Here is a 17500-nt window from a genome sequence, read left to right as displayed (position 1 = left end):
AAAGGCTCATACAGCTTCATGCAGCCTCTTCCCTCCAATTATTGTGTATTTCTGATCGCCTGGAGACATGTAGCATAACATGTATCACTAAATCTTTCAAATCTATGCATTTGCAGTTCATAGTAGTATGCCCCTTTCGAGAGCTATAAAAAAGAATGTAAAAAGAGGCAAAAAATCCAGTAAAAACCTTACAGCGACTAATCAAGGATATTTTGTTCCTATGACAATCTTGGCCAGCTGGTCATCTGGGTCAGTCAGCTGGGTCATAAGGTGCGGGATCTCCTCCCAACTGCCTTTGTCCACAAAGGAGAATACAAAGATAACTGCGTCCACACCTGACTTGCAAGCCTGGAACCAGAAGAAACATAACTTAAGTCACTGTGTTTCGAGACACCATCAAACTAAAAGAAGGTCAACTACTCAAAATCAACACCACTGAAATATCAGCACTGGCATAATTCCCCGTTTTTCATGTCTAAGGTCCATAGAGAGTTTCCTACTCTTAGCTCAACACAGGAGGATGCAATCTCATTTGTAAAATACACAGTCAAACCTGCTTAATGGTCTCTTTTCCAAGACAATTGCCTGGACAAACGACCACATTCAACCTTTCATTTTTTTTCCTATACCATAATGACACTGTCAGCGATTATATATATATATATATATATATATATATATATATATATATATATATATCATATACTTCTAGGTATAACTTACAGGAGCAAAAAGTTTTAAGAGTCTCTGCAGATGATAACTACTGAAGGATATATTTTTCCCATCTTGATTCTACACAAATTTCTGTTGTTTTCTCGTCGTGCCCTATCCTGCAAAAAGCTGATGACTCACTATGAGACCAGAATAAAAATGCAAAGTATCTACATAGATAACATGTCAACAGTAATTTTAGGCTTTTCTTGTTATTCAGAATTCAACATTCATAAACATTGCTTTATTTTCCTCAAATGTGCCCAGGTAAAAAAGTCAGCCCACAGCAAATGGACCCAAACTAACAACATGTTTCTATTTACAAAGAAAAAAAACAAAAAAACTTACAGGCAAAATATGGTCAAATTTCTTCAATGTGATCTCTCCCGCATCCCAAAAGGTCAGGTTCATCAAAACCTTTTTGTTCAAATGAGCAATTTTCACCGGCCAGTACATCTTTGTGGTCTGGATGCCTGCAGAGTTAAGATGGTCAAACCTAAATAATAACTTGTATTATGAGACTTTCTTTTTATCATATCAATTATGTCTTTTCGCTACTGGGTACTTTAAAGTACGGACTTAAAAACAAGACAGAAAGAAAGTGTGTGTGTGTGTGTGTGTTGGGATGATGGGGGGGGGGGGTCGTAATAAAGCCCCAAATGAAGATGTACCAACAGCATAAAACCAACCTAATTAAGACAAGGTGAAGTATACAAAACCAAAGCATTTATATGCATGCATATGTATGCACACTGTCAAATATTTCAAATCTTGCACACTGCAGCAATCCTACTTTTCAAAATTATGTTCCCATAACAGACTGCAGATACTCTTTCTATTCACTCAAATTTTTTCACAGAGTCATAAAGATATTTAAAATGTTGTCATCTGTATTCTGATAACCCCTAAAAGGCAATTTTCAAATTGATTACTTCCCACCTATGGGAACACCTTTTTAAACAACACGAAACATCTGCCACCATTCAAATGAAAGTTAATATCACAATTTGTTTTGTATGACCAGTCTTTAAATCAAGCAGTTCAATAGTGAGCTTTCCCCACCCCATCTCAACAACAACAAAAAAGCCGAACTCTTACAACAAAGTCTAGAAAGAATATAACAACTATGACTAATGTTACCATAACATGAAGCTAACCCAAACCACAAAATTGTGATCAATTCAAATAGGGGCAACACATGTGGTATGAAAACATCCAAGGAGCGAAAGTGCAAAAACAAACTAAGTTACAGACAGACATAAACCACACACACCCTCAAAGCTCTCTCTCTTTCTCTCTCTCTCTCTCTCTCTCTCTCTCTCTCTCACACACACACACTCTCTCTCTCTCTCTCTCTCTCTCTCTCTCTCACACACTCTCTCACATACACACACACACACACACACAAATAATCACAAACAGGAACATATTCAAACACAAGCATACACCCAAGCACATAAAAACACACCCACCCACCCACACAGACAAAGACACAAATGCACAAATACACAAAAACATACACATCTGTAAACAAGTACTACCACAGACTGTCCCCTCCCACACGCACCCCCCCCCCCCATACAAACATACAAGGACGTACCAGCAGTCTCACAGTGGACAGATGTCAATCCATGACCGGACAGATGGACAATGGTGCTAGTTTTGCCCACCCCACTCTTGCCCACCACCACCAGCTTGTAGTGGGCATCTTCCATGGAGGCACTGGCAGGGAGAACAGGCCGCTCCAACAAGCCTGCACAGGATAAACTCTGATACAGTAAAACCTTGGTCATGCCTTATTACAATTCAAATGTTAAATTTTTTTTTGTCCAAATAATGCCGCACTTAACCCTATCCGTACGCCAGGGGTCATTTTGTACTCCAGGGGTTGTATTCTTCACATTTTAGAATACTTCTAGTGCGAAGATCTCTTTGAAACTCTCAGTACTCAACAAATTATTTGGACAAACTACTATGCAAAGAGTACGGATCGGATTAATGAGTAACTTTCCACTTTGGAAAATCGGGGCACAGAGTTTCCCACATCGTATGGATATGATAGTAAAACACAACGTACAGATAGGGTTAATGAATACTTCTAGGAGATTCATGGCTATCAAGCCTTTTGATAGATTGGTATTATATCATAACATAATTCCTTTGGAAATAACTGGAATAGCTTCTTTTTACGTTAATACAGTCTGTAATGAAACACAACAATAACTGAGAGACATATAAGCTGCTTATATATCAAAATCTGACTCAGTGCTTCAAAAGTAATGGCAGGAAAAACGATTAGCCTCATTTCTTTTATCAATTGCAACACAATAAAAGGAATCTGTCACAAGTTCTATGACTCTTAAAAACTACTACTGATACTCATAATCACTTTGTTAATCTCACAAACAAATAAGCTGAAAGTAAAAAGCCTTTATAATTAACATACAGGAGTTGATAAGGTGAATAAATTTACAGTCATTGTTTCATACAGTATTCTTCCAAATCAACTAAGCTACAAGTGTGGATACACAATATTCAATAGTGGTATAATTACACAATAACAGGACAATCTACAACAAATCGGCTTGACATAATGATATAATTACCATATGATCGGAGGCGACTTCCATCAGCTGATGAAATAGATCGCAATATCTCTGCTCCCTCAGAGGTCTGTAACCAGTCATGAACTAGCATGTTCAAAGAGTTCTCAAACCAGTCAAATCTGCTCATCAGAAAAATGGAAATGAATGGGACACGGTAGAGTCTACGTTCTCTAACGTTAGAGGATGTATACAAGCTGTCTACATTTTCTAATGCTCAGTGCTTCCAAGCGTGGCATCGAATCCCGGTCCCGGAAACTTTGGTTGTTTTTTTTTCCTCTCCTTCTCCTTACTGACCAACAATTTGCCCCCGGACCCCCAACCAGGACGAATAATAATTGGTAGGGGTCTAGGGGCGCAAGAGGGCCCTGGATAAAGAAAATTTTCAATTGAAGAGCTAAGATTTGGCCTCTCTGATTCTAAAATAAATTTTAAAAATTAGACTCACAGACCAAGGAAAACCACTGTTGAAAATGTACTTTAACCATGCATAAATTGGTAAAAGGAAAAGTAGGCTTATACTTAGTAGATAAAAGCTCCTCTTGGGGACAAAACCAGAATGTGCATGCTTCACCACTACATAAGAAATTATAAAGCAACAAATTATAATTATGGGGAAAATTGTTGGGCAGTCGGGAGGAGGAGAAGAAGAAAAAACACCACAAAAAAAACTAATTAAAAAAACAAACTAATAAAAAAAAAAACTCCCGGGACCGGAATTCAAACCCACACTCATAAAGTAATTGTAACACTTCAAGCGCAGACACACTGACCATTCGATTATCAGAACATCCAACGGTCAGATGTATTAAGCTTAATTTATACAGCATTGTTTCAGAAAAGGCAACAACATAGATCAAGAAGTAGACATCTAGTTTTCTACTTCTACAACAAAGAAAGTGAGAAAGTCGGAAACACGGGGATGGGGGAGGGATATCAAGGAGGCGGGGGGATCGGATCGGCAAATGAGGTCTGGAGGAAACTTTTTTAAAAATGGTGGAAAATTGGAAGCACTGAACGTTAGAGAACGTAAACAGTTTGTATACATTCTCTAATGTTAGGGAACGTAGACACTTCCATGTGACACTGATATTCACATAAAAAAAGCAAACTTAAGGAGCAAAACTGTTGGGATTTTTTCAACACATTTCATTGCTGTGAATACTGCACAGAAAATAACCAAGCAAACAACAAAAAGCTTGTGTTAGGAATATAAACTTATGCCAAAAAAAGCACAATACAAACTTTAAAAAAAAAAAAAGCATTGCCAGACAAATTGGGAAGATCCATTACTACTGTTTCAATTGTTAGTCAAAATAAACAGTTGATAAAAACCTCCAGCCCCCTTAGCACATTCATATATGATAACAAATGCGCAATATATGTGAGAAAGGAATGCCCTGCAGAAAATGTTGAGAACAAAGTATAGTATATGACATGAATCCAGAGGGTCAGGGAGAGACAGCAACCTGCGTGGAAAAGCCAGAAGAATATCCAATCAGCTGGTAACTGGCACGATCAGCAGTCAGACCCTTTCATGGATCCTGGAGAGGAGGGAGGAGCAGCTATGGCATTGTGCCTCCGGCAATGATGCCTATTCTCCAACCAAGGAAGTATCAAATGCAACAGACACAGCATTTACCAGAAAACATCACATTTTGTTCCAATACATGTAATTCATATTAAAAAAACAGTGACTATTGACAAGGATAAAGAATAACATCGTTCAAATGACAAGCACAAATACAACTGATAGCATGGACATAAAGTACTTGTGGAGCATGCTACACAGAAGCACACTCTTCAGTTTGCCAGCCTTCAGTTAGACAAATTTGCTCAGCAAAAAGCACACGCAACTCTGACCCTCTTGCAGGTCAATAAATTTTCTCTAGATTGAAGTGCCACAGGTGGTGAAGCTTATCTCCCCTACCACGCTCTTTTGAAATATCATGCCCATTTATTGCTCTCCAAATCCTATTGATTATGGGACGGCCAGCAGCCAACTCACTCTCAGCTCTTATATAAAAGCTAAAGAGGCTGGTGAAATCAACATCCAGAGAAGTTTGCTCCTGAATTTATCAGATTTACAAATGAAAATATACACGTTATTTATACAGAAGACAGAAACTTTTAAAGAGCGAGTATTCATTGAATAAATACTCAGTAAGGTCTGTATAAATCTTTAGTACAAAGTGATGATGCAACAGTGACAAATTAATAATAAAAGTGGAAAACCAGGATTTCATGAAAGAAGAACAGTATTCACAGATGGGATTTTGTGTGCACTCTGGTAAGAGAATGAAATAGATTTGTTTTTAAGAACATGATGTGAAAATATCTCTTAGCTTTTGCTGTTTTTCGATTTCTTCTGTTTCACCATTTTTTTCTCGCACGCCTTTAACCATAGAGAAGAGGCCATACAATTTTTTAATCAAACTGCTTTACCTAAATAACATTATTTCTGTAGTCTTCATCAAAACTTGAAAGTGAAAAATTATCTCTCTCTCTCTTTTACTCTCTCTTCATCACTTTGAAATGTCTATACTATAACTATCTGACCATGTCACTTTTCTTCCCTCTCATCAATGTCTCAAACACTATAGCAGGGAGTGCATAGGAAGTAGGATGCTTGTATCCCACATTTGAGCTTGAAAAGACTTTGAAAGTCATAATGATGTAATGGTAGAAATACAGTCAAACTTATGAATTGGTTTTACCAATTGTGCACTGGCACAATCAGTAGAAGGACCCTCGGCAACATTTTGGAGAGAGCAACGGAGCATCAATGGATTGTCCGGAGTGCAGGGATGTTGCTTCCTGAAACAATGAACAATGAACAATTTTACCATGCCAAAGGGAGTGATAAACTCATTAGCTTTCTTCATTCAAAATCTGAAATATTAATTAAAACAGTATACATGTCAAAGTTTTCCTCTTTCCTTTAAAACCAACTCAGTGATCAATATGTTACAGGACATATATGACTCTCTGAACAGGTTATTGCAGTCATTACAATTATTAAACTAGAGAGGTCCAAAACTTATCAAACTACCAAAGTTCCTATCTTCCCACACAAAGGAGAAATGCACAAATGGGAAAAAAAAAGAAAATGTTCAGTTACATGTACCATAGGCCATATAGCCCAGGGATGAAAATTGTAAAGACAAAGATTTGGAAGTTCGTTAGGTAAGAGTAATAGTGATAATTCACATGACAAAACGTTGTTAAGCCACTTAAAGAACTGAAAACAGTGACAAAAAAAGCTTTCATGCCTACAGAAAGATCAAATAAGTGCAATACAGATTAATACAAATTACCAAGGATCTTGTCCCCCTAGTATTTCAGTTCAAAATGCTATAAGTATGAGTTAAACAGAATATAATTTTTTTTTATAAACTGGCAATTTGCAAAAACTAAATCACTAAATCCTTAGAATTTTATTTAGATGTCTCACAACACGTTCGTGTTAATTTTTTTCACAACAGATGAGAGAACATGAAAGCAAAGGAAATGTAAAAAGAAATAATCTCAACAAAACAGAAAAAAGTAAAATCCAAAAATAACTAACACACAACACAGAAATAAATCAAATGACAAAGAAACATTTATAACCACTTTTTATTATTAATTCTTTATATCGTACCTAGAGCTTAATCATCAGAAAAGAACTTGCTTTGTTAATCACAAACACTAGTTGGTACTCCCCTCAAAGAAATGCTCCTGTTACCTTTCACAAACACAATGAAATTCAAGACCCAAAAAACTCAAAAGCTAAAAAATCTCAGCTTTAGTTTCATTTTTATTACGCAAAGAGAAGAGTTTATCAACATTATGGCCAATAAGAGCAGGGCAAAAGCATTATAGACAGAAACAAGAGTTGGAAACAAAAGAGATAAAGACTTACTAGAGGCACCCTCCAAGAACCCACAAAAGCCATACTAAAGTGAAATGAAAATCAGAACTAAAGGCATGAAGACATGTACCCTACCAACTGTTCATGTAGCATAAGTGGCTACAGACAATTTGACCTTCAGTCCAAGTTATTTATTACATACGATCTAATCAATACATCACTTACTCAAATGTCAGAAAATACATGTGTTGCCAATGCTAGTTAAAGAATGTACTCTGTCGTCCAAAGACAAAGCAATGTATCTGTACATTTCATGAATATTGAAAAAAAAAATGTCTTAAAACTTTTAATGCTTAGCCTGTCTAAATTCTAAAAAGCTTTTAAACACAGTTGTGGCGAAATGTAAATAATACATTACTCAATCATCAACAATAGCATTGAGATCAGTCATTCATGTTCATGTAACTTTACCATTTTGAAAACTTTTTTTTTGTAAACACATCGCCTTTGACACAAGAGGGACATGGGCAAAACCAGTAAAACAAATCAATCAAACATAAAAACCCTGTTTTGTCACATATGTTGCTATGCCTCTGAACAGCAGAATTCTTGACCAATTTTCATTGGAAACTTCACACCCTTCACATACGCTTTCATCAATACGTTCATTTTGATACTGAATATAGTCTTGCTGCTTGTGAACATAAATTTCCCAACTGCTCTCATTTGAAATTGAAATCATTAGAGTGTTGACTTTCCTTTGAAGGGGGATCATAGATGTACACAAAGTAGCCTATTGTGAGCCACTTACTTTAATGAGAAAATAAAAGGTCATGTAATGATGCTTGCATGTGGGAAGAACTATAAGAACATGAAACAAGACAATCAAACATTGCACAAATCTATCATTATCTTACATATATAAAATGAAACATATACATTTGGTTTTCTTCCAACACTCTTTGTCTCCCCATTTAAACCCCCTTCTTCTACTCTTTCTCCTTTTCAATTATAAATATATGTGAAAAATAAAAGTACATGTGTATTAACTTACAAAGGGACCTGTATAAACAGATGCATGCACATCAGTATATATGTTGCATCATTAAGGTATATGCAGTAAGAAAGGGAGTGCTTTAAAAAACAAATGTGAGGACAATATTCTTCGCATGTTTGGGCTTTGAAAGAAGTAACTGTGTCTCTGATTAGTTCAAAATAATACTGAAGGAAACGGATACAAATACAAAGCCCAAAAACCATGAGAATTTTGCATTTCACTTTTTAAAAAAAGGAAACTTGGTACAATCATTGTTTTGATCAATATCTAAAACTCTTTCTAAATTTGGTCTGCTCAGAGGCCTTAGTTAAAATAAAAGGCTTCAGTGCTTCTCATCAGAGCAGTAAGATAAACTAACTCTTTAGACAGTTGCATTTCACATTGAAGTTGCTTTAAGTCAAGTGGCAGCAGGAATCAGTCACCAATACCCAATGCACATCACCCATTTGATACCTTAGATTTGTTTGATATTTTTCGTGTCACCTTTGTTTGATTTGGGAGAGGTGAGTCAGGACAAAGAATCCATTTGAAATTTGCAACTGCTTGAGATTAAACTTTGAGTGCAAAATTTCAAAAATAAATGTTGAATCAGCTTAACAAAATACACAAGTAGCTCCAATGGAACCTGAATTGATACATGAAAGATTAAACCTAAGCAAATAATAATTGTATTAACTGAATTGATGGGAAAGATTAAACTTAAGCAAATAACTGTGTTAGTTAATTGATTGTTGATGGTGATCTTGAAGTTATACATATCAAGGTCACCAAGTGAGTCATGCATTTGTTATCAAAGCTCCTACACACTGCCTGTGCCTTGTACAGTATGGCAACTTGGTCTATAGCAGTGCTTGCCAACCTGGGTGATATCGTTCATTGGTGTGCAATTTGGTAATTCTGGTGGGTGGTAGTGACAAGCATTATTTTATGGCCTGCTTGTAACTATACAGTAATATCCACTTAAGATCCCAGTGCTTGGGAGAAAGGAAAACGCAGGATCTTGCATTAGGCAAAGGAGATCTTACCCAAATCATCTGGGAGAAGAATCCACAGTGACTCATGGTCAAAACCCCAGTTGGTAAAATGATCTCCCCATACTTTGAAATGAAGTGACTACTTTATGGCGAGCAAAGAGAATGACAATTCACATGGAACTCTTCTCAAGTTGATGAGGCATGCCCTTTTTACTTATCCAATTGTGAGCCTTATGATCCAGGTCAATCCCATTGCTCCTCCCATTAACCTGTCCATAATTTACGACTTTCCTTCACTGACCAAGTTCTCTGCCCATGTCGTAACACATTATTCTGTAGTGATCACATCAACTGAAATTCAAAGAACAAAAGGTAGGCTCATGGCCAACAAATGACCCTATAGAAGACATAACACAGAGACAATCCGACAGTCTCCGAGTATGTTTCCTAAATTCAGGTGTAAAGCTGAAAGACAAGTACCAAGGTCAGGGAAACAAAAGCATCAAAGAGTTCATAATTCCATGTGCTCCTGTCTGATGTGGCCTTGCAGACCCTATCCACCAACAGTGTGAACAAAGTTCAAGCAGTAGGATCAAAATGCAGCATCTGTGACTTTTGGGGAAAACAAGTGCATTGATCTCAGTGTGATCCAGTCTGGGGCAAACAACTTATTATTAAAATTTACATCTGAGATGTGATCGCATTCATGAGAGTGGATGATCTGTAAAGTGACAGGCAGTACAATGACCGCAAATTTTCCCTGTTTGATTAAATCGGTTGCATATGCCCAGGTTTTTGTTACTTTTAAGTAAATTATGATCTGGAATGCCATTATATCTTAGCCAAATATCTTCAGAGCAGGATTTAAGGGATGTCTTCTGTGTAGAAAAAAGTTATGTTTTCTTAAAACAGCAGAATTTTAAAGCAAACCATGATCATAAGCCATGGCATCATAGACAGAGGCTACCTACTGTACATGTTGGGTGGTGGAAAGAAAATTTTAGGCTGTTTAAATGTCACCCTGGTAAGAGAAAGGTTGACAAACACTGGTCTAAAGAAAAATTAACTGTTCTGATTTTTATTGAGATGTACGAGGGCTGTCCCACGGAAAACCGGAATTTGGCTGTAATTTGAAAACTATTCAATATTTTCACATTCTGTAAACGCACACTTGTAAAACAATCATTTAGAAATTTCCCGATTGAGCACCATGAGCATCGCACAAACCAAACGAGCACAGCAGTTCTCAAAAGATGGCTACCCCCTTGGAAAATTGGTCAAAGGGAGAAGTGAGGTCTTCTGTCATTCGGTTTCTGACCGCAAAAGGTCTCAAACTTTTGAAATACACACTGAAATAAAGTCAGTTTATGGGGAGAAAGTAATGGCAAAGTCACAGATTGAGTGATGTAGTAAGTTCAAAGCCGGGCACTCTGATGTCAATGACAAAGTTTACCCAGGATCTTGTCGTTCTGCCAAGACTGACGACAACAAGAGTCGCGTTAACGAACTTATTCAAACAGACAGGCGCCTAAAAATTAGCAAAATTTGCGAGTCGCTAAACATTTCAAAGTCGACTGTCTATAGGATAGAGTTTGATGAGCTGCACTATTGAAAGGTCTCTGCTTGATACTTGATGGGTTGGGGCCGAAAAAGACCAGCGGGGTCATTTTGCAGCATGGCAACACAACGCCACACACCGCAAACGTCACGAAAGACTGGTTCCAAAGGTTCGGCTAGGAAGTTCTACTACACCCCCCTCACAGTCCTGACTTGGCCCTGTCAGATTATCCCTTTTTTGAACCAATGAAACGCCATATTTCTGGACAGCGATTCACCGACGACGAAGACTTCGTGGAAGCTGTGAACGATTGGTTGAAATCCCTTGACGAAAGATTCTTCAGGGAGGGTATCTTCTCCCAGATCCAGCGATGGGAAAATGTGTCCAGCGGGATGGTGATTACATTGAGAAATAAAGCACATGTTGAGGTATGATGTGTTACAGTTTTATTATAATAGGACAAAGATTTTTGCTTTTACGGACCTTTTACGGTTTTCCGTGGGACAGCCCCCGTACAGACCCACAAGTGCCTGTGGAAAATTTCAAACACTAGACCTACAACAACACGTAACATAAATTATGAAGAGAGAGGGTGAATGAAGAGCTTACAAATGTCCAGGTTTAGCCTCTTTCTTTTGTTCAGTAACAGCACACAGAGAGTAAGCACCTGCATCTGTGTTGTATTGTAACGATGATTAGGAGTTACGCTGTTGAATGAAGGAGAGCCGAGTCTGATTCCCACGTGGGGAGACATTTTTATCAAGTATCTCCGTTTTTCTACTGGGATGTTGTATCCAGATTCAAATTCTTCTGAGCCCAGGTTGGCCTGACAGAGTTGGAAACCCATGATCTCTGAATGATCTAAGTTGTGTTGATGGCGGCATAAAAAAACGAAGTGACTATTTCTCCGAACGCTCGGGAAAAAAAAGTTTAACTCTATTTCTCCAAACGGTTTCTGATCTCCAGATTTTTTGGTTATCTGCCACATTTAGGCATCATCCTTTCCTTCTGCCATTCTGCGAGGACTGGGAGGAAGCATTTTTTGCATCAAATTCCCTAGATCTAGAGATTTTTAAATGTCTGTTCAGATACTTCAGTTGGTTGGGACAGCGTACCCTGACTATACTTCATTCGAAAATACCTTCAAAAGGTACAGTGAGAAAACAAGACAGCTCGACCTCGACAGTAACCTATTTTGCACTTAGTCACCCAGCAAAAACTAAAATCCTTCATGTAAAAAATCCCTCCACCTCCCCCCCCCCATGTTCACACCTTACACACACACACTGACACACACACACACATGCACACTCACACACATGGGCCACTCCATTCGCTTATTGTCAACAAATCTCGAGAACGGAAACCGTTCGGAGAAATAAAGGTAAGATTGTACTTTACCGGACCACAGGTCGGAGCTACTTTCGCTATGGTGCCCCTGGTGCCTAGTGGCCCGCTATTCTTCGTTTCTGAGCTCCCCTACTCACTCTCCTGCTCAGTTTTCTACGTCCACAACCTTCGACCGTCAACAATCGACTGACGTCTCTTACCGGGTTTTTCAGTCATCACCGTACCCTTTGACCCACGACCCTGACACTTTGAGGCTAATTGGTCAATCTAATCACGTGGTTCACTATTCTGATTTGCTCGCGACTCTGCTGGCTTGGCCTACTCCTGGTCCGGCAAAGTACAATGGAGGGCTAGAGATCCGCGCACAAGAGCTCATTTGCATAATTGCAACCCCCTCAGCCCTGCTCGCGACTTGGCGAGTATCTACCTCGTTGTCCACTCATGTTATTGTTTATATGTGTGTGTGTGTGTGTGTCTTTAAATTATTGTTGTCAGAGGGGCTAGCCCCCCTGAAACCCCCCCTCCCCCCACAGTTGTTACATTGATGGGTAAACACGACTTTCCGCTCATGTTATTGTTTCGCATTTGTGTGTTTTCTTTAATATTTCCAGGGGGGCAAGCCCCCCCTCAACCCCCCTCCCTCCCTCCTGTTGGTATGATACACGGTGGTCGATCAAAGTTAATTCCCCTGCCCACTCTCAACCACCACCTCTCGCTCACCTCGCCTCACCAGTCGCCGTTGACTTGCACTGTGCCTGCGCGAAGTCGCCCGCGGAACTACCTTTTGCCTTTTGTCCACACGTAGAGTACTATGAGTGCGTAGTTAGGCTAGGCATGCGTAGTAATCACGGGCCGAGACGGGTGGTCCGGTAAAGTACAATCCAGCCGAAATGGTAAATAAAGTTCAAGTTTAAATTTTCTCGAACGTTCAGAGAAATTAGAGTCTAGAGCCGGCCCATAAAAAATCTACACATTTAATCTACAAAAAGAGTGCAAGCAAATCACTGTTGTAGAAAGAGACTGGAATTGGAATGGACTAGAAATAGGCCTATACCTATACTATAGATCTACTACTTTATACTATAGATCTACACAGCTGACACAAGAATGGAAAGTCTTTAAGTTTTAGTGAGGATTTACAGCGCTCGCAACTGCATAAGGTCATAATATAGTCAAACCTGCGCTGACGGCCACCAGTACAAACGGCCACCAGTACAAACGGCCACTTTCTTTTTCCCCCCTTGCCTTTTTTCTATATAATTTAACTGTGTAAAACGGGCACCTCTGTCCAACGCGGCCACCATATTTTAACACACAACCCCTATCACACTAAGCAATAGCACCTGTCTTAGACGGCCACCTTAGTGACTCCATTACGTTTTGTCATAAATTGTGCATTGGCCCCTGGCATTGTGGGCGTGCCGTCAATTCAATCACCTGTCGTTGTTGTTAGGTAGTCCCTCCAACCGATCATGTCGAGTAAGCTCCTCCCACTGTTTACCAATAGCTACCAATTTTCAGCTGCTGGTGAGGTAAGCGTGTGATCTCTCATAACCCATAAGCCCCGCCCAGATCTCATACACAAATCGTAAGTGAGATGAGTGGTCACTGTTTACCCAGTCTGTAACAAAGTCAAAGTAACAAAGGACGTCAACATGAACTTGTTACAGAAGCGTCCCTCGTTCTCCGAGTGGTGGCGACCCATGTGTTTGTTTTAACATGGCACTCGGTGTTCCTTGTCTGATACATTTCTTTTTATTGTCACATTTGTGCAAAATCAACCTCAAAATAAAATTTACAAACAAAATGCAAATAAACCAAAAACAGCAACAAAGACAACAATGGGGTACTTTCGATTGAGGCCTTAGATGGGAATGGTTTGTTTTCTTCCTCTTGATCAGTCCTGCCTAAGACGGCCACCTGTCTTATACGGCCACTTTTCTCCTTGACAATGGCTGGCCGTCTTACACAGGTTTGACTGTAGGCCTATTATATGACCAATCGCAAGAGAATTGGACGATAATGGGAATGTGTGTAACTGTAACAGAAACAGATGGTTCCTATGAAAAATATGATACGATTTATCGGTGTGACCAGGGCATCTTAGACTCCTTCACTTGATACTTAAAGTTAAAGTAATAATCACTAGATTAGATCTAGAAATCTAGTTACCAGAAAAGGACCGACGTGTTCAATCAATCAAGCCACATTTTTTCTTTCTTCCCAAAAATAGCTTTGGCTAGAAGTTACGGTTCAAGCGGATTCGTTTCCCGGAGTGAATACAGACTTTGCATTTCCATTCTGTTCCTCTGTTGTTTGTTTGTCAACATACCAGGATAGGTAACTCTCGCGGGAAGAAAGTACGGGACGTTACCCTTGAAATATTCCGTAGATTTCGGGCGTAGAGTTTTCTCCTGTGCATGTTAAAGAAAAAAAATAATATTATTATTTCATCCATTGGGGCCGAGGCGCTAAACTATCTTTTACCCCCTCGATTGGGGCCTATATGGTGATAGAACATGATTTATCATATTTGTGAAATTGCCAGATGTAATCACTCTTTGAATAATAATAATAATAGATAGCATTTTTATAGCGCATATCCCCGCTCAACAGCAGGCTCTATGCGCTTTACACTATATTATTACCCCAGCAGACCATAGAACACTCCGAAACATTCTCAGCTTCCCGGGAAGCATACAGTGCAAGCAGCCGATTAAGCGCTCAAACACTAACAAACTGACAAGATCTTTCGCTGTCTATAGCCGGGTACCCATTCCCACCTGGGTGAAGTGAGGGAAATTCGTGTAAAGTGCCTTTCCCAAGGACACAACGTCGGGTCCCTGACAGGATTCGAACCCACGACCTTACGGTTGCGAGTCCGAGAGCCTAACCATCATCATCATCATCATCATCATCATCATCATCATCATCATCATCATCATCATCCAGTGCCAGATCTGCGACAGACATAAGCGATCATGGTTTTCCATTCATTCCTTTGCTCGGATGCTCTAAAAAAGCTACGTTTCCCTGATCTTTCCCTGTTACCCATTTGTTTAGGTTCCCTAAGTATGTTGTTCTGGGCCTGCCCCTGCCTCGCTTGCCCTCAATTTTGCCAGTGAGAGCTTGATGTTCAAGACCCTTATGTCTATTCAGGTGTCCCGAAAACTGCATTTGTCGTTTCCTGATTGTTTTTAACATTGAGCGTCCCACGTGGGCTTCGTCGAGCACTACCTCATTTGATTTCTTTTCCTTCCACGATACCCTTAGCAGTCTCCTAAGAAACCACATTTCTGTTGCTTCTATTTTATTTTCACTGTCTTTATAGTGATTGTCCAGCATTCATAGCCATATAGAAGGGTTGACCAAACATAGCATTTCAGGACTTTCATTTTGGTGTTCATTGAGATGTTTCTAGTTCTCATGATTGGGCTCATTTTATTGAAACTAGCCTTAGCCATTGCAGTTCTCCTTTTTATTTCTGTGGAAGATTTGGCATCAGATGTTATCATATATCCTAGATATTTAAATTGTTGGACTTGTTTGATCTTTTCACCTTTGCTAATGAGATTACAACTAGGATTTGCTGCTTTTTAAATATATATTACCATGCATTCTGTTTTCTTTACATTCAACAATAATCCTTTACGTTCACTTTCTTTTACAACAGTATCTAGAAGCAATTGAAGGTCCTTTTCGAAGCCTGATATTAAAACTTTGTCATCTGCATACCCGATGTTATAAATATTTTCTCCATTTACTTTGAGGCCAGGACATTTTTCTATGTTTCTAAGGATTGTTCCATTGTACATGTTAAAGAGGTCTGGTGACATAATACATCCTTGCCTCACTCCTCACCTAATCTGCTTATATTCACTGTATCCTCCATTAATTCGTACAGCAGCATTTTGGTCCCAGTACAAATTTCTGATAATACTTAAATCTTTTCCATCTATGTCTAGCTTTTCTAGTATCTTAAATAGCTCGTCATGTCTAACTTTATCGAACGCATTTGAATAATATATGAAGCATAAATACAGATCTTTCTGTGCTTCAATACATCTTTCCATTAACATTGTTACGGTGAATATAGCATTTCTGTCAGGAACAAAGCGAATTGCGTTTTAGATATCTCTGGTCTTACACTTTTTCTCAATTTTCCCATTATTAAGTGCAGCAATATTTTTTTTAAATGACTCATACGGCTAATTGATCTATGCATATCACACTCAGTGGCACATGGTGTTTAAGGTAAAGCTATAAAAACTGACTTCATCATATCTTCTGGGATCTCACCGTTGTCATAAATAGCATTTAGGACCTTTGTTGCTATTTCAGTGCCTAGTTCTTCATGCGCGACCATCACTTCAACTGGAATATTATCTGGCCCTGTGGCTTTTCCTTGTTTCATTTTCAATAATGATAATAATATATATAAATGTAGCTTTAGTTTCTTCTTTCGTCCCGTCTTTCTGTCGATTGCTGAGTGTTACACCAGCTTCGGGAATGAAATGAGCTGGCTGTCCGATGGAGGTGATCCGCAGTTCCAAACAGCTATAATAATACGCCGTGCACTAGTCATCATCGGGACCACGACTAGGCCTATTCCCAGTACAGACCAGAAAGAGGGAACGAGGAAGAAAGGGAGAAAAAAGAAAACAAAAGCAAAACAAATGATTAGATAACAGGTAAATTGATTCGCGCAACTCGTCAATAACTAGTTCTCCGTAAGGCCTACTATTTGTTATGTTTGAGAAACAATCCAAAAACACACGTAGATCAACACGGCCGATCAATCTTATCTAACGTTATCTTTTTTATGTTTTCACATTTTCGGCTATTATGCACGCCATTGCCAAATCGGAAAAGCACCCGACGCAGCAGTGGGAGCAACAACAGCAGCACTATCTTAGAGATGAAAAGGGAACAGAAGGAGGAGAGAAAGAATGTTTTTCTTTTCTTATTCCACGTGGAAAACAGGTCTGAGCAGGTCTGTTTTCAGCCAGTAAAAAGTAAACAAATGTGAATGGATGGGTGAATTAATATTGAAAGAGAAAGAAGGGAAGAATGGGTATTCTATGAGAAAATAACGGGCCTCTTCAAATAATGATTAAATTTGATTATGGTCTCCAACTGAGCAAGAAATAACATGCTTTTTTTGCATGACGTTTTCCGCAGTGTGCATTGATTAGTGACGCAATGTGACCATTCTCAGGGACTAAACACGAAAAAAAAACTTTCCTACCTCCTCCTATGTATCCCAGACCCATTCTTAATATTAATTCAGTTAGCTAATAGCGTACATTATGAAGAAGAAGAAGAAGAAAAAGAAGAAGAAGAAGAAAAAGAAGAAGAAGAAGAAGAAGAAGAAGAAGAAGAAGAAGAAGAAGA

General features: G+C 38.9%; 1 protein-coding gene across 2 annotated transcripts in view; it reads right to left on the bottom strand.

Moving 5' to 3' along the window:
- LOC101850489 (ciliogenesis and planar polarity effector 2) overlaps positions 1-14653 on the bottom strand; it is a 15299-nt gene extending 646 nt beyond the window's left edge. The window contains exons 1-5 of one of the 2 annotated variants that reach the window (XM_035970792.1): positions 14279-14653; positions 3318-3436; positions 2312-2464; positions 1060-1184; positions 193-348 (exon numbers count right to left, since the gene is read on the bottom strand). In XM_035970792.1, the coding sequence (XP_035826685.1) occupies positions 202-348; positions 1060-1184; positions 2312-2464; positions 3318-3408 (516 nt within the window). In that variant the 5' untranslated portion in view covers positions 3409-3436; positions 14279-14653 and the 3' untranslated portion in view covers positions 193-201. The remainder of the gene's footprint in view (positions 1-192; positions 349-1059; positions 1185-2311; positions 2465-3317; positions 3437-14278) is intronic. The other variant, XM_005102321.3, reaches the window with a different exon arrangement.
- Between the last annotated feature and the right edge of the window lie 2847 nt (positions 14654-17500).

This window comes from Aplysia californica, unplaced genomic scaffold (genome assembly GCF_000002075.1).
Source record: "Aplysia californica isolate F4 #8 unplaced genomic scaffold, AplCal3.0 scaffold00321, whole genome shotgun sequence".
NCBI lineage: Eukaryota > Metazoa > Mollusca > Gastropoda > Aplysiida > Aplysiidae > Aplysia > Aplysia californica.
This window is presented reverse-complemented; position numbering and strand designations above follow the sequence as displayed.